Raw genomic sequence first — 24,331 nt, forward strand, 5'->3', positions numbered from 1 at the left:
TCGACTCGTCAGAAAACACCGGTGGCAGCGATTGCGCAGCGAGCATTAAAAGGTCCATTGAGCTTGGCTAACCGAGCTAAGTCGACCAGCATGTTACAGCTGATACAACTGGTGTGCTGCCAAAATGTTCCGCACTCCAAAATATTTGTGCGAGCAGTAAACATTTATGGACTAATTTGACAGGTTGTAGTCTATTGCAGATTTATGATATTAAAAGCTATATATTTGAACAATTTAACTATTTTTACAAGCCCAACTAGGGAAAAGAGTTGGAAATTAACAATAGCTACAAACTCTCTGCTGCACATAAGTTTCATGTTCTGTATTGGAACTATGTTGAATTGCATCGTTCCTTTCAAATAAAAAGGAATTCAGTGGTTTCAATCACAGGGCATACCAAAAATATGTCTTATACTGAACCGAGCATCCTGTACTGAACGCAGGCCCGCTGTCGGGGGTGTCAAAGGGTACAGACTACCCTGGCCCAAAGGTAATCTTGATGCTTTACACTGACTTCGGGGCGGTTTTAGAACAGTGGTGAAAACAGTTAGTACGGAGCCTTGAATGAAGGGCCCAATTTATAAAATTAGCTGGCCTAACAGAACAGTTCGGTACGAATACATATATAAATTACACACAGAAAAAGGATCAAATATACAAAAGATGCTACCTATATAATGTATACTAACCTCTAACTAGATTAAAAAAAAAAAAAACAGGACAACTGTCAACTGTCTAGATAAAATATTATTTTCAATGCATTGATTCAGCATTCCACTTGTATGTTAGTATGCTATGTAAACTCAATACGATGTGATAGAAATGTCACTGACCAACGATCTATAGGGCATGTGTGCTGCATTCAAATAGCTCACACTGCACCAGTTCACCAGTCGGTCAATGTCCCAACTGTACGCCGACTCATCCACGCCAAAGATGAGTCCGATGAGGGTGGTTTCGTCCGCGAAGTTCAGGAGCTTGACGGACCGGTGACTGGAGGAGCAGCTGTTGGTGTACAGGGAGAACAGTAGAGGAGAAAGAACGCAGCCTTGAGGGGATCCGGTGCTGATGGTCCGGAAGTCAGAGACATGTTCCAGCTTTACGTGCTGTCTCCTGTCAGACAGGAAGTCTGTGATCCACCTGCAGGTGGAGTCAGGCACATTCAGCTTGTCTTGTAGCAGAGCTGGGATGATGGTGTTGAAGGCAGAGCTGAAGTCCACAAACAGGATCCTGGCGTAGGTTCCTGCGGAATCCAGGTGCTGGAGAATAAAGTGGAGGGCCATGTTGACTGCAGACCTGTTGGCTCTGTAGGCAAACTGCAGGGGGTCCAGGAGTGGGTCTGTGATGGTTTTGAGGTGGGACAGGACAAGGCGCTCAAAGCACTTCATTAGGTCAGAGGTCATGGCGACAGGTCTGTAGTCATTTAGTCTTGTGGTCTTTGTTTTTTTGGGGACGGGGGTAATGGTGGAGCCCTTGAAGCATCCAGGCACGTGGCATGTCTCCAGTGAGGTGTTAAAAATGTATGTGAACACTGGAGACAGATCAGCACAGTGCTTCAAAGTGGAAGGAGAGACAGAGTCAGGTCCAGCTGCTTTGCGGGGGTTCTGCCTCTTGAATAGGCTGTTGATGTCCCTCTCAAGAATGGGGTCACTGTGGAAGTAGGGGGCGCTGAGGTGGGCAGTAGTGGAGAGGCTAAGAAGGCCTCTGCTGAGGTGGGGCTCCTGGGTTGGACCCGATGAAGAGTGTTGCGGGGTATGGTGTCAGGTCTGTCCCATTGCCTTTCAAAGCGACAGTAGAACTCATTCAGTTCATTGGCGAGGCGCGAGTCACTCATGGAGTGGGGGGCTCTAGGCTTATAGTTGGTGAGATAGTCCTCCAGTAGCAGACAGTAGACAGTAGCAGAGTCATTGACTTAGAAATGGTGTTGTAATTTCTCAGAGTACTGTCGTTTAGCTTCTCTCACCGCCTTGCTGAACTTGTACTTTGACTCTTTAAGCCTTTCGCTGTCCCCACTCTTAAATGCGTTCTCTTTTCCAGCCGTAACTTCCTGAGTTTGGCTGTGAAACAGAGTTTGTCATGGTTGTAACTCACCCTGGTGCGTGCTGGTACACAGCTGTCCTCACAGAAGCTGATGTATGACCTCACAGCCTCTGTGTACTCATCGAGACTGTTGGTAGCAGACTTAAAAACATCCCAGTCAGTACAGTCCTTAACATTCCTGTAGATCCTCCACAGCCTCACTGGTCTACTTCTATGATGTCCACACAACAGGTTTACAGAGCTTTAGTTTCTGCCTGTATGTAGGAATCAGCTGAACCATGACGTGGTCAGAGTGACCAAGTGCAGCACGGGGGACGGCATGATAAGCACCGCTGACTGGTGCAACAGTTGTCCAAAATGTTCCCCTCTCTCGTCGGACATTTGACAAACTGTTTGTATTTGGGGAGTTCTTGGTTGAGTTTTCCTTTGTTAAAGTCACCGAGGATTATAAATAAGGAGTCCGGGTATGTACGCTCCACAGACAGGATCTGATCGGCTAGCACGCGCTGCGCATCCTGCACGTTAGCCTGTGGTGGCCACCGACCACAATGAATGAAGCAAACTCCGGAAGTTTCAGGAAACAGTGTTGCCAAAGCATCAAAATCGAAAAGTACACAATATAAATAATAATATTAACACAACCTATTCTCTCTCTCTCTCTCTCTCTCTCTCTCTCTCCTTGTGTCTGCCAACCATTGAAGTAGAGTAGGTGGAGAACGGACAATGACCTTTTTTCTGTGGTTGTTGGATTGTTGTTAGTTAGTTAATGTGGTCACAGTTCACAGGGAAGAAAGCAGAGTCCAGAGACTGATGGTTGTCTAGTTAGCTAGGTAGCTGGTCCTTCTCCTTAGACGCAGCACTGCCGCTGGCCACCAGTCTGTTGACTGCTGGACTAATTTTCTGCAACCAGTGTAGCTAACTAGCAGACAAGCCAGCAAGTCTTTATTTGAGGTTCATGTAAATGACTGCAATGTTATATGGTGCAATATTGGTCCTAGTTATCTTGTGAAAATACAGAATTTACAGAAGGAAGGAAGTATTGATCATGGTCCAAGATCAATGCTCCCACTGACCCTCTTTTTCACAGCTACACTTTTCTGAAGCTTACTTAATGTAATATCTTTCACAATATCTATGTAATGTATAACTTTGACTTTATTCTGACTTAATTTACTTTACGTACCTATAAGACTAAGCATCTTATAAAGGGTAAAAATGTAAGCCCACATATACAAGCTTTAGCATGGTTCGCAGAGATCTACTGGTATGGAATAACAATAGAACAAAAGTTTGATATTAAAAAGAGCTTAAGGCAGCAGTTGCTACTAAATTATGTTAAAGCTTGGATAACCTAAACGGCTAGGGACTTCTAAACTAGCTAACCATTTAAGTGATACTGTATTTCCACTTGCTATATGTGACTATTTAATGTATCTTACCTATTTAACCAATATTTAAACTGATGGAATAAATGTTTTGCGACCATTTTAGTAGTTAGGATTAGGTCAGTTTTTGGTTCTTTGTTCTAAGTTGATTTGTTGGTTATAAATGTTACTGTATAATAGACAAAATCTTGCCAATTCTAGACGTGTAAGTTATATATTTTAAACACTATCTGCTTCGTGTCCGGTCCCCTATTCTTGAGCTTATCAGGGTGTCCCATTTTCACATACTGTATATACATTCTGTCTTATGATTGTACTTGTATTTTAACAAAAAAAAAATCTAATTAATTACAAGCTTTGTGATTAATTCATCTAAATTAATCACAATTAATCGCATATATCAATATTTGCTGTGAAAAGCATTTCAAAATATTCAAATGGATTTTGGAAGATGAGTCAATCAATGAGTAGACATTATAAACTGGTCAACATGTATTTTATTTCAATACTAATTCTCCAATATCTTGTCTGCTACAATTATCTTAGACAACACAGGCCAACAGTTTGACTTAAAGTGCAATTTCAAATCTGGCATAACATCTTTCATTGCACAATAAACAATATCTTTAAAAGTTGTATAATTTCACGCCATCTGTGAAGCCTACGTTAACCCCCTGTCCTCTACCACCTGCAGTCCATTGCAATACATTTCATGATTGTGTTGTTAATGTGTCTCAGGTAGACCGACTCATTCTGCGTCTGAACGCCTGATCGAGAGTGTATGACGACGCTCACTGTAGCATCAGCGGCGGTGCTAGCTAGCTCTGAGCTAGCTGCTTTGCGTTGAGGTGATATTTCAGGCTTGAAGTTCTCCGATGGTTCGAACATTCTTTGCTTTGGAATCGCACAGAACGGAGCATCAACAGTTACATCCGGGAGTTTATTAAATGTAAACTTTCCAATCACTGGGCCAAGTAAAGTTTTCTCATCCACTTCCATCATGTTGAGGAGGCTACTGTGGCCGCGCCATGTTAGCGTCTCCCTTAGAGATAGGGTGAGAAGCTCAGCCATCCGTGAGAGACTCGGAGTAGAGCCGCTGCTCCTTTGCATTGAAAGGATTAGGATTGTAAATCTTAATTTACAATTGTTAAACATAATTGTGGAAGGCCAAGTGAATCCTTAAATTTAACTGTCAATGGCTAAATTTAACTGTCAATGGCTACAAAGTGCACAAAGTAGAATTTTGAAAATGTTAGCACTAGGGTTGCCAGAGAGATTGTTTCTTTCACAGAACAATTGACTGATGGATACTTGCCAGGATGTAATGACATTTAAGCATATTTAACCAAAAAATTATTTTATAGAAGTTATGAAGAACTATGAACCAATCCTTTAATCAAATAATAATATAATAATAATAAAATATTTACATTATGATTCCGGATGATCACACATAAAAGTATTAGTTGGTCCTGTGTGGGCATCATCTTTGTAAAAACAAAAAAATAACGTGTTTGTTATCGCTTACCTCTATACTTTGTGGCATTACCTTGAAAGTTGGGCCTTATTCTTGGATCATAGCTGACCATCAGACGGTTCAAGATGTTGGAGGTAGAGTTAGCTGGAACCTGGGCCAAATCTTCTGGGGACAACTGGCTGTTAAATAGGAAGGAACATTAATATCCAAATTTAACAATATACAATCAGTGTATTCAACATGTAATCTCGTATCTATATATAGTAGCAAGGCAGTGGCAAATCTAGTGTCATGTCTGCGAACATGCAACTAGAGGAGTATAGGAGTAGGTTTAAAGGCCCTGGAGATAAACAGTGTCAAAAGTGATGCATGTACCTGGCAAATTAAAAATGCCTAAAGTATGGATTGTAACACAGTACACTTTGAACCAATGTTGGAGCAACCTGGTAGAAAACTGTCTGAATTCAGTTTATCAGGACACAATTAATGTGTCTCCTTCAATGGGTCTGTTGCTGCCAATGTACTTTAAGAAATGCTCCTATATGAAAGAATGTAGCAAAAGCAGCAGGGGTGAATTGAACACCATTATCTGTGACAATTATCAATGCACCACTGCTGTACAATCAGGGATACTGTGATCACTGGAAACAAAAATGAGTTGTACAAGAGTGATGCTTTTATTTTATTTTGGTAGCATGTAAAAGTGGTTGTGTACTGAAGTACTGCCTTTTGCCTGAGCTGGCTGTAGCATAGCCTTGATCCGTGTTGCAAACATGACAGCATTATCTGGCTCAAATGGTAACCAATGCTTTGGTTAATCAAAAGGTCAAGCGTTGTTTTTTAAGTGTGTTTTTTGGAATTAATAACATATATAATAATGCTGAGTCTGGGAATCCCTGTCCAGTGCCTCACATTAAATGGAAATGAGGAGAGCATTGATTTCCTGTTCTTTTGTTGGGATTTCTAGTTCAGATGTATATATTTTTTGTGAAAATGCCAGTAAAGGAATCCCTATTAATCTTTGGAGACAAATAATTAATTGTGGCTCTTTTGATATTTATTGTTATATGCACAGATAACAGACAGTTATACCGTACAATGAAAAACTTACTTTAACATTAATGTGTAATCTGTTCTGATCTGTTTGCACGCAGCTAAACACCCCCGCGGTTTGCTCTGTTTCAGAGAAGTAAAACGCAGTGACTTTATGCTCAGGGGGGGCTGTGGATATATATGGCCCATTAAGAGCTTCTAAAAGAACACCAACGCTAATGAAGAGACCAGTAGATTACCATGTCACAGCCTGCATGTGCTTCAGTATCACTGCTAATATAAACTGTCTGTGTGACTGAAACAGGAGAGAGAGATCTTGGTTTCACTGTCACACATTATTTCACATATTCTCTGCACTGTTGTGTGTTTTAATAAACCGATTAATGCGTGAACTTTACTATTGTCTCTGACTCTAAAGTGAAGCATTAGCTTACAATATCATAATAATCATTAAAAATATAGCAAGACAGTTTTTAAAGAGTTTACATTGTTTCACACTGTCAGTTTGAGCTAATTTCATAATTTCATGGAAAAGACCATTTTATTGACAGTAAACATGTCAGATACATTTCTGCTGCTCAATGAGTGCTGTGCACACTATTATTTCTTAGTGTGTATCGTTCATTTCCAACCCATATTGCATTCATTTTTATGCAGTTCTGTAGAATAACGCAGAGCTTTCATGGACAGAATAGAAGTATAAATGATTAACTAGAGGTGTGTCTCTTTCTGCCGTCTCACATAGTTTATACTGTATATAAAAAACAATAATCTCTGTTTTACAAAATACTTCAGTGTGATATTATGACCTGATCATCTAGATCAGTCTTTCTCAAAGACCACTGGTGGTCCGTGAGTATATTGGTAAAATGTCACATTTGAAATGAATATATTATAAGTTTAAAGTGTTTCTCAAACTGTTTATTTTTAAATGTATTTCCTTGAGAGCCATATATTTAATAAAATTTACTTTTAAGTATATCACGTCTCCGAGTACTAAAAGCGGTATCAGTGTTTCCCCTACTGTGGTCTGTGCACCCCGCCCCCCCCCCCCCCAACGGAACCCCGCGCTCCCCTCTGATTTTTATTTATTTAATATTCACAATCTCACTTTTCACATTGAACAGGTGCTCTTTTATTAAATAAACTCTTCTTTCTTTTCTTCTTTCTACTGCACGGGTGTCAAACTCAAGGCCACAATTATATCCGGCCCGCAAGAAAATAGAATTTTTCTATCATAACTGGTCCGCCGGTTTAGGTAATTAAATCAACGCATGGCACAACCATGGGAAAATACATATTTGAGGAAGTATCTAAATGTGTGAATGAAATGAAACTGCCCCGGGACAAACTGACGGAACTGACGACAGACGGAGCCTGCGATGTGATGAAAAGAGCGGATTAGTGCAGGATGCGGGAGAAGATGCAGCGGGAGAACTGTGCAGGTGAGCTGACGGTGTATCACCGCATCACACACCAGGAAGCGCTGTGTTGTAAAGCTCTTGAGATGGAACATGTAATAAGCACCGTAACACAGACAGGAAACTTTATAAGAGTCAATGTAAGTCTTTTCCTGAGGAGATACATTCTGAACATGGCGGTGCGATGGCTCAGTCGAGGGAAAGTGCTAAATAGATTTTTCGAGTTGCGTGAGGAAATCTGGCTGTTTTTGGAAGCAAAGGGAAACACATCACAGATCTCTGGGACGAAAAGTGGCGATGTGAGCTGGCCTGTTTGTGTGACATAATGAAGCATCTCACTGTTAAACCTCCAGCTTCAGGGCCGTGTGATCACGGACATGTATGATGCAGTGAGAGGGTTCCAAGCTAAGCTGACTGTGGGAGACTCTGATGCAGAAGGACACTTTGGTCACTACATGTTTCCAAACACTGACAAACCATCTCCACCGCTGTGTTCCCGACTGCGCATGAACTGCTCAGCAATCCGTTTGCAGTTGACGTGGGAACAGCACATGTGACCCTCCAAATGGAGCTGATTGACCTCCAGTGTAACGACACACTCAAGGCAAAGTATGACTCTGTGGGCGCTGCAGTTTCCAAGCTTCACCCCCGAAACGATGGCTTAATTTTGGCCCTCTCTGTGAATGAGTTTGACACCCCTGGTCTACTGCTTGCTTTGCGCAGTTTCTTCTCAGCTGTTTCACGAAGAGCAGGGCTCCCCCCCCCCACACACACACACACGTACGCACACAGTTACAGTCAGAGACAGAGTGGAGGAAAGGAGAGGGGAGAACTAAAACTAAATCCGCTGCTAAATGTTTTACTTTAAAATGACACAATATAATTATTTATTACTTGTTAATCATGTTAAAAAATGTCAGCTCAAAATTGTCTGCTATATATGGCTCGCGAGCCATAGGTTCCTGACCCCTGGACTAGAGTGTAGCATAGATGTAGCGTAGCTATGTAGGTTCGTTTTACGATCTTACGTCATAAATGATCTGCGCGGTCAATTTGCACCGCGGTCAAGACAGGGTCAGTTAAAACAAAATTAAATCAAAAATCTGACGCGACAGTGAAGATGTATCGTCTTGATGCAGGTGATTCAGCAGCTACAAGTGTTTCAGCCGCAGCAACAACAAGTGGTTTTGTGTGCGTTTCTGAGTCCCAGGAGAGCGGTTTGCCGTCCAACCACCACTCGGCTGAAAGCTTTGAAACTCGGCTTGAACGCGAAAAGTCCAGCGCTAAAGTGAAAAGAAAATATCACAGCGACTACATCAAATTTGGATTTGTTTTGGACTGGAGATGAAGAGGATCCCAATCCACACTGTGTTTTGGGCTACGAGTCGTTTTGAGCGTAAACACAAGCATTACTTTGGGAAACCTTCAGGATCTTTTGAGAGAAAACATGATGAATTTAAGAAACATGATGAAGGCGCCCTCACAGTTTGCATTTTGCGTATCTCTCAGTAGCAAACGATCTTGCTGTGGGTAAGTTGTGGCTCTGCACGGACATAAACTCAGTAATAAATTCAGTCTACATTTCATATGATGTGTAAAATCTATCAGAATTCACCGTTTAAATCGCATATGAACGAAATGCTTGTAGAATCCGTAGTTGTATTTGTATTGTTGATTTAATGTGTGAACGAGCGATATAGAGAAGCTCACATAAAGCTGTCATTATTAGGTGGTCATTTGTAATATATTGCTGGAGTGGTAAGCAGGCCTATTGTTTTTGGATTTTTGGGGTGTTAGGTGGTCCGTGAGTGTCCCTCTCTGAACTCCTCACAGGAATGAAAACTGCCACCTGCACTCTGGACCCCATCGCCTCTAGCATTGTCAAGGCCTGCGTTCCTGCTGTCTCACCACTTATTACTACTACAATAATACCTACCGGCATCATCCCACCATCCCTTAAAATCGCCGGTCACCCCAATCCTGAAAAAACCTGGTCTCAACCCTGACACCCCAAATAACTTCCGACCAATCTCCAACCTACCCTTTCTGTCCAAAGTTTTGGAACGCGCCTCTCAACTTAAACATCACATCTCTGTCAATAACCTGTATGAAACATTCCAATCCGGATTCCACCCCAACCACAGTACTAAACTGCACTCCTCAAAATCACCAACGACCTTCTCCTCTCTGACTCCGGAAACCTCAATATTCTCGTCCTTCTAGACCTCAGCGCAGCCTTTGACACCATCAATCACTCCACCCTCCTCACCTGACTGGAAACTACCTTCAACATCCCCGGCACTGCCCTTTCTTGGTTCAAATCATACCTCACTGACAGGCACCAGTTCATCTCTATTAATAATTGCAAATCCCCCACCGCTCCCCTCCCCCAAGGTTCAGTTCTCGGGCCCCTCCTCTTCATCCTGCACCTGTTCCCCCTTGATCACATAATCTGCAGACATGGTCTCATATTCCACTGCTTTGTCAATGAAATCCAGCTCCTCATCTCCACCAAGTCAATCTCCAAACTGCATCACGGAAATAAAATCCTGGCTACAAATCAATTTCCTAAAACTAAACTGTGAAAAATCCGAAATCATCATCATTGGACCAAAAACACTCACCAAATCCACCCATAACCTCACCCTCAACATCGATGGTTCCTCAGTTTCCACCTCCCTTCACATCCGAAATCTTGGCATCATCTTTGACCAAACCCTCTCATTTGACAAATACACTAAACAGCTCACCAAGACGGCCTTCTATCATCTTAAAAACATCGCCTGTCTCCGTCCATCCCTCTCCTCAACAACTGCAGAAACCCTTCATCCACGCCTTCATCACCTCCCGTCTGGACTACTGTAACAGCCTCCTCTATGGTTCACCCGCAAAAATCATCAATAAACTCTAATACATCCAGAACTCCGCTGCCCGTCTCCTCACCCACTCCCGGACCCGTGACCACATCAGCCCTGTCCTCTACAAGCTTCACTGGCTCCCCATCCCCCAGATAATCCAGTACAAGATCCTCCTCATGATTTACAAAGCCCTCCATAACCTAGCCCCATCCTATCTGACTGACCTCCTCCACAGATACACCCCCACCCGCAGCACCGCTCTGCTGCTGCTAACTTCCTGTCCCCCCCATCCGGACCAAGCTCAGATTGTGGGGAGACAGGGCCTTCTCCATCGCTGCTCCCACCCTCTGGAACTCTCTGCCTCAAACCATCAGAGACTCCTCCTCACTCACCACATTCAAATCATCACTTAAGACTCACCTGTTCAACACTGCCTTCAACCACTGACTCGTTTGTTTGTTTATATATTTATTTTTGTATCACTCACTCTGTCAAGCGTCTTTGAGTTTCTAGAAAAGCACTATACAAATCTAATTTATTATTATTGTTATTATTATTCATGCTGCCGCCAGGGGTTTTTTATGTGTTCACTTTGCAAGCCAAAATGGTTTTCACACTGTCAGTTTGAACATATTTCATCATTACACTGCATTCATGAAAAACACAACATTGAATTGACAGTAAACACGTCACATTTAACAAATTATACAGTAAACAATGACCACAATTTCTGTATTTTTGTTTCCAGTGAGAATATCAGCAGACACCATTAAAAATCACATCGTTTTGTGAGTTGTTGGGTTAGAGGAAACTTTATAAAGTTGAAATAACGCTATCTACTACACATTTGTAATTAATGTATGATACATAAAAATGATTTATTTTCTTGTTTAAAATTGTTAGTTTGTCCCAGCCTGTACCCCTGTAATCAGCTGTTCAGATGAGTGCCACTGTCGCACACAGTTATTTCTCACTATATATCATTAATTTCCCAATTGTATCACTTTCATGTAATTCTGTTGAAAAAGGCATTACTAGAGCTTTCATAGACAAAATAAGAAGAAGACAAGAACTAGAGGAATGTCTCCTTCAGCCGATTTGCTATTTAATGCATACAAACGATATAATAGCACATTTCCTCAAGTCAAATATGAAACAGAGTATTTTGACTGGAATAAACTGCGTCAGCTTCCATCACTGCTCCACCTGCATCAACTTCCATCACTGCTCCACCTGGTGAATAGATAAACTATTGCAACTGATTTCAACATAATGCGCCATAGGAGGGTTGCCAGTTGGCTACACATTCAGTACATCATTCGAAGGGGATTTCTTTTCAGCCAAGGACCTGACGATGCCCCAGCAGCAATCCCTCCTGCCAAGGAACCATCAGGTAAATTGGTAAATGATTTAATATCAGATAATACGATTGATTTATTTTGTCTCACTGAAACCTGGCTGAGACATGAAGAATATGTCAGTCTAAATGAATCCACTCCACCTGGTCATATTAATACTCACATTCCTCGAGGCACTGGCCGAGGAGGTGGAGTTGCGGCCATATTTGACTCAAACCTCTTGATCAATCCTAAACCTAAACTAAACTATAACTCGTTTGAAAGCCTTGTTCTTATGCTCTCAAACCCAACATGGAAAACAATAAAGCCAGTTTTATTTGTTACTGTGTACCGCCCTCCTGGTCCATATTCTTCATTTCTATCTGAATTCTCAGAATTTTTATCAAGTTTAGTCTTTAAAACAGATAAAGTAATTATTGTAGGTGACTTTAATATTCATGTGGATGTTGATAGTGACAGCCTTAATAATGCATTTATCTCAATATTAGATTCAATTGGGTTCAGTCAAAATGTACATGAACCAACTCACTGTTTAAACCACACTCTGGACCTTGTTCTGGGATATAGTGTTGAAATTGAAAGTTTATCAGTGTGTCCACATAATCCTCTTTTATCAGACCATTTTTTAATAACTTTTGAAGTCCTGTTACTGGACTACAAGCCAGTAGGCAAAATCCTACGCTCGATGTCTATCTGAAAGTGCTATGACTAAATTTAAGACTCCAATGCTAACTTTAGTCCCTCCCAAATTAATCATCTTGTTGATAGCGCTGCAGCCTCACTGCGAATAACACTCGACTATGTCGCTCCTCTAAAGAAGAAGATCATAAAACAGAAAAAGAAAGCTCCATGGCTTAATTTACAAATCCGCAAACTAAAACAAAAGTCGAGAAATCTTGAAAGTAAATGGCGTTCCATTAAATTGGAAGAATCTTGTTTAGTCTGGTTAGATCATCTTAAAACGTATAAGAAGGCTCTTATTACTATTCCTTAATAGAAGAAAATAAGAACAACCCCAGGTTTCTTTTCAGCACTGTAGACAGGATGACAGAGAGCCACAGCTCTACAGAGCCTTCTATTCCTATATCTCTCAGTAGTGACGACTTCATGAGCTTCTTTAACGATAAAATTATAATTATTAGAGACAAAATTAATCTCCTCCTGCCCTCAATTGGTAATGACTTAACTTCAACCTCCGGAATTTCAAAAACATTAGTAACTCCTGAAATGTATTTAGTCTGTTTTACTCCAATCAACCTTGACCAATCACTTCAACAATCTCATCGTCTAAGCCATCAACCTGTCTTTTAGACCCGATTCCAACTGAACTGTTTCAAGAAGTTTTACCCTTAATTAACACCTCGTTATTAAATATGATCAACCTGTCTCTATTATCTGGCTACGTACCACAATACTTTAAAGTAGCTGTAATAAAACCACTTCTTAAAAAGGCTAGTCTTGATCCAGAGCCAACCGATATCTAACTTTCCCTTTCTCACTAAGATCCTTGAGAAAGCAGTTGCAAAACCGTTGTGTAATTTTTTACATAATAACAGTTTATCTGAGGTTTTTCAATCTGGATTTAGAGTTCATCATAGCACAGAGACGGCAATGGTGAAAGTTACCAATGACCTTCTATTGTCATCAGACAAAGGACTTGTCTCTGTTCTTGTCTTGTTAGACCTCAGTGCTGCTTTCGACACTGTTGATCATGACATTGTACTAGAGACTGGAATATTGTGTTGGCATAAAAGGAACCGCACTAAGCTGGTTCAAGTCCTGTTTATCTGAGCGATCTCAATTTGTACTAGTTAACGATAAGTCCTCCATGACAGCCAAAGTCAGTCTTGGAGTTCCGCAGGGTTCTGTACTTGGACCGATTCTGTTCACCTTATATATGCTTCCTTTGGGCAATATTATAAGGAACCACTCTATAAACTTTCATTGCTATGCGGATGATTATGCAATTATATCTATCAATTAAACCAGACGAAACCAATCAATTGGCTAAACTTCAAGCATGCCTTAAGGACATAAAAACTTGGATGTCTAGCAACTTTTTGATGATAAACACAGACAAAACTGAAGTTATTATACTTGGCCCTAAACACCTCCGGATCGCATTTTCTAATGACATAGAAGCTCTGGATGGCATTCATTTGGCCTCCAGCACCACCGTAAGGAATCTTGCCATTATCTTTGATCAGGATCTGTCTTTTAACTCCCACATAAAACAAATCTCAAGGATTGCCTTCTTTCATCTACGTAACATTGCACAAATAAGACATATCCTATCTCAAATTATGCATTTGTTACTTCAAGGCTGGATTACTGCAACTCAATGTTATCAGGTTGTCCCAAAAAGTTGCTTAAGACTCTTCAGTTGATCCAAAATGCAGCGGCACGTGTATTGACAAGTGTGCATTTACTCCTGTATGAGCTGCTCTGCACTGGCTCCCAGTAAAATACAGAATAGAATTCAAAATCCTTCTCCTGACTTACAAAGCCATTAATGGTCAGACTCCAGCATATCTTAAAGATCTCATAGTACCTTATAAACCAACTAGAGCATTGCGCTCCCAGACTGCAGGGTTACTTGTAGTTCCTAGAGGAGCCAGAGCCTTCAGCTATCAAGCTCCTCTCCAGTGGGACCAGCTTCCAGTTTGTGTTCGGGAGGCAGACACCCTCTCCACATTTAAGAGTAGGCTAATGACTTTCCTTTTTTATAAAGCTTATAGTTAGGGCTTGCTCAGGTTTGCCTTGGATCAGCCCCTAGTTATGCTGCTATAGGCTTAGACTGACGGGGGACACCTCCCTGCTCTATTCCTTCTCTTCCTCTCTCCTCCCCTCCCTCTCTTCTTCTCCCTCTCTATCTGTATGCATTTATGTAAATGTGGTTACTAACTCATCATCCGGAGTCTCATGTGGCAGGTTGCCACTGATAAAGTTTACGTCAGGATCAGGAATCGTGGCTGCGCCTGCTGCCCTGGTCCTGTTGGACACCGGGAAGCCTTTTTGACCTTTTCCTGGATTCATCCATACTTTCTCTTTTTCAACACAACATCATTTCTGTCAAATGTTGTATTTGTACTATGTTGTTTATCCTGTACACACGACATCTATTGCACGTCTGTCCGTCCTGGGAGAGGGGTCCCTCCTCAGTTGCTCTCCCCGAGGATTCTTCTATTTTTCCCCCTTTAATTATGGGGTTTCTTATAGGAAGTTTTTCCTTGTGCGATGCAAGGGTCTAAGGACAGAGGGTGTCATAACCTGTACAGTCTGTAAAGCACACTGAGACAAATGTATAATTTGTGATATTGGGCTATGTAAATACATTTGATTTGATTTGATCAGGGAGGGAAGGGATATTCCAGGTGGCTGCATCTTTACTTACTCAAACACACCTATACCCAAAGGACCACAATGGAAATAAGATCTTGAGCTTTATTGTGTTTCATATTTATCAATATTTATTTGAAAAATACTATAGAAAGAGGCTGAAGCACTGTCCTGATCAGCTGTGTCTAGTGTTTACAGACATTAATCAATATCTTACTGGAGAAATACCATGTACCAGCCTGCTTTAAAACCTCCACCATTATCCCTGTCCTTAAAAAAACAAGGAGCAAAGGACCTAACGACTATAGACCCGTTGCCCTTACCTCTCTTTACCTTAGTCTTTTAAATGCATTGTCCTGTCCTACCTGAAAACCCTCACTGACCTACTCCTGGAACCCCTGCAGTTTGACTACAGAGCCAACAGGTCTGTAGACGACGCACAACAAAGTTCCTGCCCTTCACTTCATTCTAAAGCACCTGGACTCAGCAGGAACCTACACTAGGATCCTGATTGTGAACTTCAGCTCTGTCTTTAATACCATCCCAGCTCTACTGCAGGACAAGCTCTCCCAGCAGCATGCGCCCGACTCCACCTGCAGGTGGATTACAGACTTCCTGTCTGAAAGGAAGCAGCATGTGAAGCTGGGGAAACACGTTTCAGACTCCCGGAATATCAGCACTGGTTCCCCTCAAATTTGCGTTCCTCCCTGTACACCAACAGCTGCACCTCTGGTCACCAGTCATCATGTTCCTGAAGTTAGCAGACGACATCATTGGACTCATCGCTGGTGGGGATGAGTCTGCCTACTGGTGGGAGATTGACCATCTGGTGAATTGGTGCGGACAAAACAACTTACAGATCAACGCTCTAACAACAGTGGAGATGGTTGTCAACGCTGTAGAGTCCTGCTTCTTGGGCTTGATGATCACCCAGGACCTCATCAAAAAAGCACAGCACAGGATGTTCTTTCTGCAGCAGCTGAAGAAGTTCAACGTGCCAAAGACAATGATGGTGAACATCTACACTGCCATAGTTGAGACCATCCTCACCTCCTCCATCACCATCTGGTACGCTGCAGCTATAGCCAAGGCCAAGGCAGGTTGCTGCTTTTCACTAGCCCTGAGAGGGGGATTGTCTGCAATCTGCCGTCCCTCCAGGACCTGAATGTCTCCCGGACCCTGAAGGGGACAGAAAAGATTTTGTCCGACCCATCCGACCCTGGACACAAACTGTTTGAATCGCTCCCCTATGGCAGGAGGCTGTATTCCATGAGGACCAAAACTTCACGCCACAAATCTTTTTTATATTTATATATATATATATACGATATATACAGTATATATCTGATATATAGATATATATCATATATCTATATATAGATATATGATATAGATATATGATCTATATCTATATCATATATATACAGATAAGATAAGATAGAACTATATTTATCCCAAGGGAAATTGTTGTGCAACAGTTGCAATACAGAGTAGGAACAGTAAGATTTATAAAAACGTTTTTACCAAAATTTACAAATAGTGCAAAATGTTTTATACAAATATATATATATATATATACATTTAAGAATAAGATGAGATGGGGTAAGGTGTGTGATATAATAAACTCCTGAATGTATTAATCCACACTTGAAAACCACTATATGTATTTGTATACCTCAATCTAGAAATATTATGCAAATGAATGTAAACTGAGCTCAGGTGATATATATGTGTGAAGACATATTATAGGTACGCCCCTCCTCTTTGAGGGCGACTGAAGAAACCTCCGGATGACGTCAGCGCAAAGAGGCGTGGACACGCTTACGCGCCAGCAAGGGGCCTATGGAACTTGGGCCCCAACCAACCAATCGGAGAGGACAACGCCCTAGGGAACAGAACTAGGCAAAATTTAAACTTTTGAATCGAGACAAATCAGCTGAGTCACGAGACAGAATAACTACTTTAATGTGGACTGTGGACTGACAACTCTGATTTGAGCATGGCTTGTGAAGAAGCTTACTGAATTAATTATCCCCATAAACTCCCGTCTCCAAGCAAAAAACACCGAGGTGCAATATTCAACAAGATGAGGCAAGGTGCAGTATTTGGTAAAATAACAACATCATGAGGTAAATAACAACAAAATCACAAGATAAAAATTACCAAATCAAAGTAAGTTTGAAGAGAGAGAGAGAGAGAGAGAGAGCGAGAGAGAGAGCGAGAGAGAGAGATAATAGGTTGTGTTAATATTATTATTATTTATATTGTGTACTTTTCTATTATGATGCTTTGGCAACACTGTTTCCTGAAACTTCAGGAGTTCGCTTCATTCATTCTGGAGAGAGGGAGATCGATGCATTTTAAAGTCTTATAGCCACAGGGAGAAAGGACTTCCTGTGGCGTTCTGTAGTGCATCTTGGTGGTATAAGTCTGTTGCTGAAGGTGCTCCTGTATGGGGACAGCACAGGGTGGAGAGGGTGAGTCATTGTCCATGATCCTCCGCAGCTTGCACAGCAGCCTCCTGCCTGACACGACCAATAAATCAAGCTCCACCCCCAGGACAGAGCTCGCCTTCCTGATGATCTTATTGATTGTATTGGTGTCGACTGTCCTAAACCTGTTGGCACTTGCTACCACAGACTGGCATGATACTGCAGACATCGAAAGACATTATATTAGGGCTGTCAAGCGATTAAAATAATTTATCTAATTAATTACAAGCTTTGTGATTAATTAATCGCAATTAATCGCATATAACAATATTTGCGCCGGGAACGGGTGCTGTCAGAGCTCCGTGCTCCGTGCTGTCGGACCAAAAGTCAGGGGCATCTAGGAGCGCGATTAATCTGCGTTAATATTTTTAATGCGTTATGTCTTCTTTGATTAATTAATCGAAATTAACACGTTCATAGATATATAGATAATATATATATATATATATATTTCCCTCTACCATCAAATCCCCTGAAGTTGAGGATGACCGAGCCCTCTTTCGACATAGAGGAAGATGACATACACTCCATATTAAAGAGATGCAAGAGGACCTGGATGGGCCATGTGCTCAGAATAGACGTCAATGCAATTCCAAGAGTTGCATTACACCAAACCCCAGAAGGTAAAATAAGTAAAAGAAACAGAGGTGGGGGACTATAGAAAAATTGGCAAGTGGAGGGACTTTAAATCATGATGAATTTAAAAGTATCTGCAAATATAACTTGATGTGATATAGTGTGGAAATGTAGATAGTAATTGCAACTAGGAATGTCATGAGAACCAATACTTCAGAATTCTGAAAAACTAATGGTACTCATTTTTCTACAGTACCGTAAGTACCATAAATACCGCAGGTACCAGAGGGCTCAAGACTAACTACGCATTAAAATCCGGAAGGAATTAAGACGTTTTAAATTTAAATTCTGCTCATCGGTTCCGAAAGCACACAAGTTTAGCCATGCGCCTTGGACCACAGGTCTTCTCATTACATTTCATTACAGTTAATTTAGCTGACGCTTTTGTCCAAATGCAAACAATGATGAGGATACAACTCCAAACAGCAAGAATCTTGCAAGTACATTAGCTTCTCCTCTGCTTCCTCTCTCCTTAACAGCTGTTTGCTGTCGGCGCATCCACCTCTCTCGTTCACTAAACCAAACACTCACTCAGCACACAGTATGCACAAACTTGACTTTTGTGATTATTTATTAATTAAACTCACAATGATGAGCAGGGGACGCACCCTATTATAACGTTTGCTGTTAGCAGCCGGTATCGGAGGTACTACTCACTTGCACTCAGGTGCATTCAGGCTCTATTCAGTGAATATTGGGCGAAGGAAAGTATAACGTTATAATGTTGTCATGATCTTGTTTTTCTGTGTTCCCTATTTTATTGTGAAAGCTTCACTTCCTTTGTATCATGTCTAGTCTTACTTTCTGTCTTTGTGTTTTCCCTCTTGTGATTGTTGATTTGATCCTCCTGTGTCTTATCACCCTGCCCTTGTGTCTTTACCTGCCTCCTCCAGCTGTGTCCTGTTCCTGTGATTAATGTCTGTGTGTCTATATATATACCTGTCCGAGTCATTTGTTCCTTGTCAGTTGTGATCTGTTACATGGTGTTTGGTCTTACGGCTCCTTTGTGTCCTGGCGTGCCTTCGTGGGCCATCGTTTCAATCCTGGTATGTCTTTTCAGTTTTACTTTTTGCCTTTTGTATTTTTTAAGCTTTGTTTAATAAAACTCTTTTTTTGTTAAAACTCTGTTGTCCGTGAACTGCATTTGGGTCCTCCTCTTTACTAAACGTAACAAATGTGGTGAGATTAAATGTAATCTTGTAAAACATAGTTTTTGGCAAAAACCTAATCAAGGTTAGTTGTTTGAAGGAAATGTTTTTAAAGCAATATAACATAGCTATTGGAGAGGGAATTATGACCTGTTAACCTTCCCATATTATTCAAAAGTAATGGAGTATAAATGGGATTTATTGTTTTTGTTTTACGTGGTATTGAGAATCATGGAATCTCACTGGTATTTGTATCTGCTATTACATTGGTGACGTCCCTAATTGCAACATATTGGAGAATATAGGATATTTACTTACGATGGACAGACGACTTGTTTGCCTTTCTTTCCTTTGGATTTTCCTTCTTTGCCTATGGTCAGTTGCCAACAACACAGCAGCAACAGCAGCAACATCACTGGCCTCAATCCAGCAGCCATGGCGCCTAAAATCAAATTAAATGTATTGATATAGCCCCATATCACAAATTACACATTTATCTCAAAGGGGTTTACAGACTGTACAGCATACGACACCTATCCTTAGACCCTTGCACTGCGCAGGGAAAACTCCCCAAAAGAAACCCCGCAATTAAAGGCTTTAAAATGGAAGAAAACTTATGATGCAATAGATGTCTGAACAGAACAGACAACATAGTAAATCCATGTGACAAAAATGATGATGTGATCGTTTATGAAAAAGATGGATCCAGAAGGATGTTAAAATAGACTTCCAGGTGCCAAAGAAATATTAACTTGGGTGTCAGGCAGGTGTCAAGGCAACAGGTGCAGACATGATTCATGATCCAGCCTTACTAAACCCCATTAAAAAATGTTTAGCATGTCAATGTTTGTTGTCTTTTTTCCAGCACAACCTAACCTATATAACCTGATTTATACATATATATGACCTTATTTGTTCATTTTGACATACTATATGAACATATTGGACCCAAAACCACACATAAAATGTAAAAATAGATTTTGAAAATGATAATATTTTATGGTTAACCCAAACATGCACAACGAAACACTTTGAAAGCTATAAATATATCCATGGGTTGTCACTATGATAATGTAAAAGTTTGATGGAGGTAGCATCAACCGAAATACAAATTTTATGAACAAATAGCAGGTGTATCCAGAGGCGTTTTGCCCTCATTCCCTCAAGTTATTTTGTTTTTGCTCCCATTTTTCATGAGCTTAAATCAAAGATCTAATACTTTTTCTATGTACACAAATTTCTTTCAAATATTGTTCACAAATGTGTTTAAATCTGTGTTAGTGAGCACTTCTCCTTTGCTGAGATAATCCATCCACCTCACAGGTGTGGCATATCAAGATGCTGATCAGACAGCATGATTATTGCATCATATATATCCTTATGCCGAATATTTATGGATTGCTCCAAAGTCAGGGCATCAGGGTCCTTCGACCCTGATGCTCAGGGTCGAAGGACCCTATTGAAATTGCTAGAATTATAAGTGCCCAAACACCAACAAAGTTGGAACTGAATTGATCAGGATTTGAGGATTCAGCTTCAACTTGTAATGTTTTAAGTTTGCCATTAAAATTCTTTTTGAGAATCTATGGCTATGATTATTGATGCTGCTATCGCTGAAACTATGTAACCTGCATGTCTAAGTCATGTGTTTGGAGTAACCCAATTATGAGTTAATGAAAGAATGAACTTTATTTGTAGAGCATCTTTCATTCACACAATGCAGCACAAAGCGCTTTACATTTCAGCAACACAAACACTAAAACACAAGTTTAAAAACCATACACATCCACAAGGAGAAATGGAGAATATAAATAAGAGGCTTATCACGGTTTTGACCATTTTCAGGATATGATGTTAAATGGAGCACAGGCCAATATGGTTATTCATATCTGTATACATGATAAATAGTTGAATCCTGGTTACTGATTATTACTGCATGCAATTTGCACAGGCGCTGCGATGTTTACAAAAAAGAACCAGCAATGTGAGATGAGAGCGACAGGAGCTGCAACATTATTCATATTCAAACTGAAACCTATACTGTACATTTAATACCACTTTACTGCTCCAATTTTCCATCTCTCTATATTCTTCTTAATCTTCCACCAGTTTTTTTTAAAGGGTTTACTTTGCAAGCCAAAACTTTTTTACACTGTTCGTTTGAACATATACTATATTTATGTAAATACAAAATTGAATTGAGGGTAAATATGTACAATTTAATAAATAATAGTGACAAAAATTTCATTATTTTTGTCCCCAGTGAGAATATCACCAAGCTCCATTAAAAAATCACGTCGTTTTTTAAGTTGTTGAATTAGCAAAGGTATGGTACATAAAAAAAAAAATTGTTTTCCTTTAAAAAGCATTGTTAGTTTGTCCTGCCTGTTACTGTACCACTGAAATCAGCTGTTCAGATAAGTGCCGCTGTATGCACTGTCGCACATAGTTAATTCTTACTGTAGACCTATATTATTATTTTCCCACTGGTCTTTCTTTCTTTTTCACATAATTCTGTTGAATGTTAAGCATATTTGAGTTATTAGAAAAGCTCTATATAAGTATAATGTAGTATTATTATTATTATTATTTTTATTATTATTATAATAAGGCCTTATTAGAGCATTTGTAGACAAAACCAGAGTATTATCAGACAGGAGTCGTATCCCCTTCAGCCGTATCGCTATTGAATGCATAAAAACAACTAGCTGTTACGTTGTTTTACAAAAAAGCTTCAGCATAATATGTTCATGACCTGGTTAATATGATATGATCATGATATGATAATAATCACTAAAAGTAAGCTCTCTGTGAGAAGCACATTTCCTCACATCAAATATGTTGCAGTAAACTGTCAGCTTCCATCACTGCTTCACCTGGTGGATAGATAAACTATTGCAACTAATTTCCACATAATGTGCCATAGGAGCGTTACCAATCGCGTTCACTACGTCATCCACGGAGGATCTTTTTTTAGCCAGGATCCCTCACAAACCTGCATACCTGTCAACCCTCCCGTTTTTTCGCGGGTTTATCCCGTATTTTTACTTCTATCCCGTTTTTCTCCCGTTTAAATATTTTTCCATAATTATCCCGTATTTTTAACCTTTCAAAAAAAATTAAATAGCCCTAATTAAAAAAAGTGTAAAGTGGCCTCCGGTAAAGCAGGTGACAGTATTGTGTTATGTTTAACTTTAGCTGAAAAACGTTATCCGCCAGTAAACACAGAGAAGAAGAAAACGGGAGCAATAACACAGAAGGTGAAGACGAAAACATATGGATGAGAGTCACAGTGAACGGGAGATAGATGGAGACGCAGTTGTTCCTTCCCTTATTTATTAAAAGCAGAGTCGGGCAAACTCATGAGTCTGGCAAACTCGTGTTTTTTGTAAAGTGTGCCATTCAGATGTTAGCATCGCACACGGCGGAATAAGTGATGTTCGCCAGCAAGAAAAATTGTCCAAGCACACCAAGAGGCACAAAAACATACACTGTCAATGACTTCATTTGTGACAAGAACTGTTTTGGAGGTAAACCAAGTGACCAAAGCTGAGGGAAAGATGTCAATGCTTTGCGTTAAAAATAATGTAGCCTTCATCTTCTGCGTTGATTTCAGTCTCAGTGTAGCGGATATGTTTCCCGACTCTGCCATCGCAAGGAAGTACTCGTTGGGGAAAACAAAAGCCACACAACTCATCAATCATCAAATAAATTGATGATAATAACTCATCAAATAAAATACATAAATCTTATAAACATGTCTGTACAAGTAATACATACTTTAAATAAACATGTATTTCCTGAATGTATATACCCGTCCCTTATGTGTTTACATTTACATTGGTGGCTGAGAACTGTTAAAATATGGGCGGAGTCCGGCAAAACATTTCCATTATTTTGAAATTCCAATGTTGACAGGTATGCAAACCTGCCAAGGTACCATCAGCGAGGGAAGGGAGATTCTAGGTGGCTTTATCTGTATGGATGAATCATGTAACCCTGCAGCTGGAGTTGGATGGATTTCCTGGTCCGGTCTGGTGTAGGACCTTGAAGCTGATTTTATGCAAACCGGCTGAACCAGCATGTGTCATCATAACACATTCTCATAAACCTTTTATGAATTAATTCAAATGAAAAAGAAGCAACATGTGCCGACAGCGTCACAGGGCTAACAATCGTTCCAATGTTTGGCTTACAGTTTTGTCTCCATTGTATACACACAAAAAATAGAGTTATGCAGACCTTTTTGAAAATTGAAGCCCATGTATCATCAACAAGACTCCACACTACTAAACTCTAAAACACAATTCTGTTGTTTTTCACTCACAAGAAATTCTAAATCCCATTTTTGCTAAATCTAAGCACACATTGGACCATTTAGTACACTTTAATCACTTGAAAAACCCTGACCTTCAAAATGCCACATCCTAATCACCATTTAGTTCCACTTATGCCTCACCTGTTCAAACTCAATTGGCAAAACACTTCAAACATGTCAGAGCATAAAAGAGGCCTTTGGAATATCAATTCAATCAGAGGGAAACAATGGAGCCGCATTAAGAACAGAAATAAACATCTTACTGTATTACAGTAACAGATAAATATTTGCTTTGTTACCTTCTATTTTTGCACATATTTCATTATTATATCCCCAGAAAGATAGTCTAAACATTTTTTCACTGTCGTGTTTCTCATTTTACTTATCAGTGTAATTGCTGTGAGTTTTACAAAAGTAGACAACATTTGTGTATTCTCAGAACTCTAACAATGTTGCAGTATCTTTTCAGTCAGTGGAATCACATCTGCTCAGTCAGTGGGCTCATGAATCAGAGAGAGGACGCTGGCGTTGTTTGTTCGCCGCTTCTCCGTCTGAATTACTACTTTTTTTTGTACCCCAGCAAGCTCAAAGTCAGGTGTTGACCTGTTTTTCATTCCAACTGTTCAACCTTTTTCTGCTGTGACTACCTCCACAGCTGGCGTTTACTGGCTGCCCTCACTCAGCCAACGAGTGGCTGGTGGCTAACGCTAGCTGCTACATCGCTCATTATGCTCACATTTTCAACTTCACAGCTTCTGCAACTTAGTAACTATGCCATTCCATCCTGCATCTCTGTCATACAACAA

General features: G+C 40.4%; 1 protein-coding gene across 4 annotated transcripts in view; it reads right to left on the reverse strand.

Moving 5' to 3' along the window:
- LOC115011225 (glycine receptor subunit beta-like) overlaps positions 1-24,331 on the reverse strand; it is a 78,361-nt gene that overhangs the window by 36,969 nt on the left and 17,061 nt on the right. The window contains exons 2-3 of one of the 4 annotated variants that reach the window (XM_029436293.1): positions 19,526-19,649; positions 4,975-5,081 (exon numbers count right to left, since the gene is read on the reverse strand). In XM_029436293.1, the coding sequence (XP_029292153.1) occupies positions 4,975-5,081; positions 19,526-19,644 (226 nt within the window). In that variant the 5' untranslated portion in view covers positions 19,645-19,649. Of the gene's footprint in view, positions 1-4,953; positions 5,082-19,525; positions 19,650-24,331 lie in introns of all 4 variants that reach the window. The other 3 variants (XM_029436283.1, XM_029436310.1, XM_029436302.1) reach the window with 3 other exon arrangements.

This window comes from Cottoperca gobio, chromosome 1 (genome assembly GCF_900634415.1).
Source record: "Cottoperca gobio chromosome 1, fCotGob3.1, whole genome shotgun sequence".
Classification (NCBI taxonomy): Eukaryota; Metazoa; Chordata; class Actinopteri; order Perciformes; family Bovichtidae; genus Cottoperca; species Cottoperca gobio.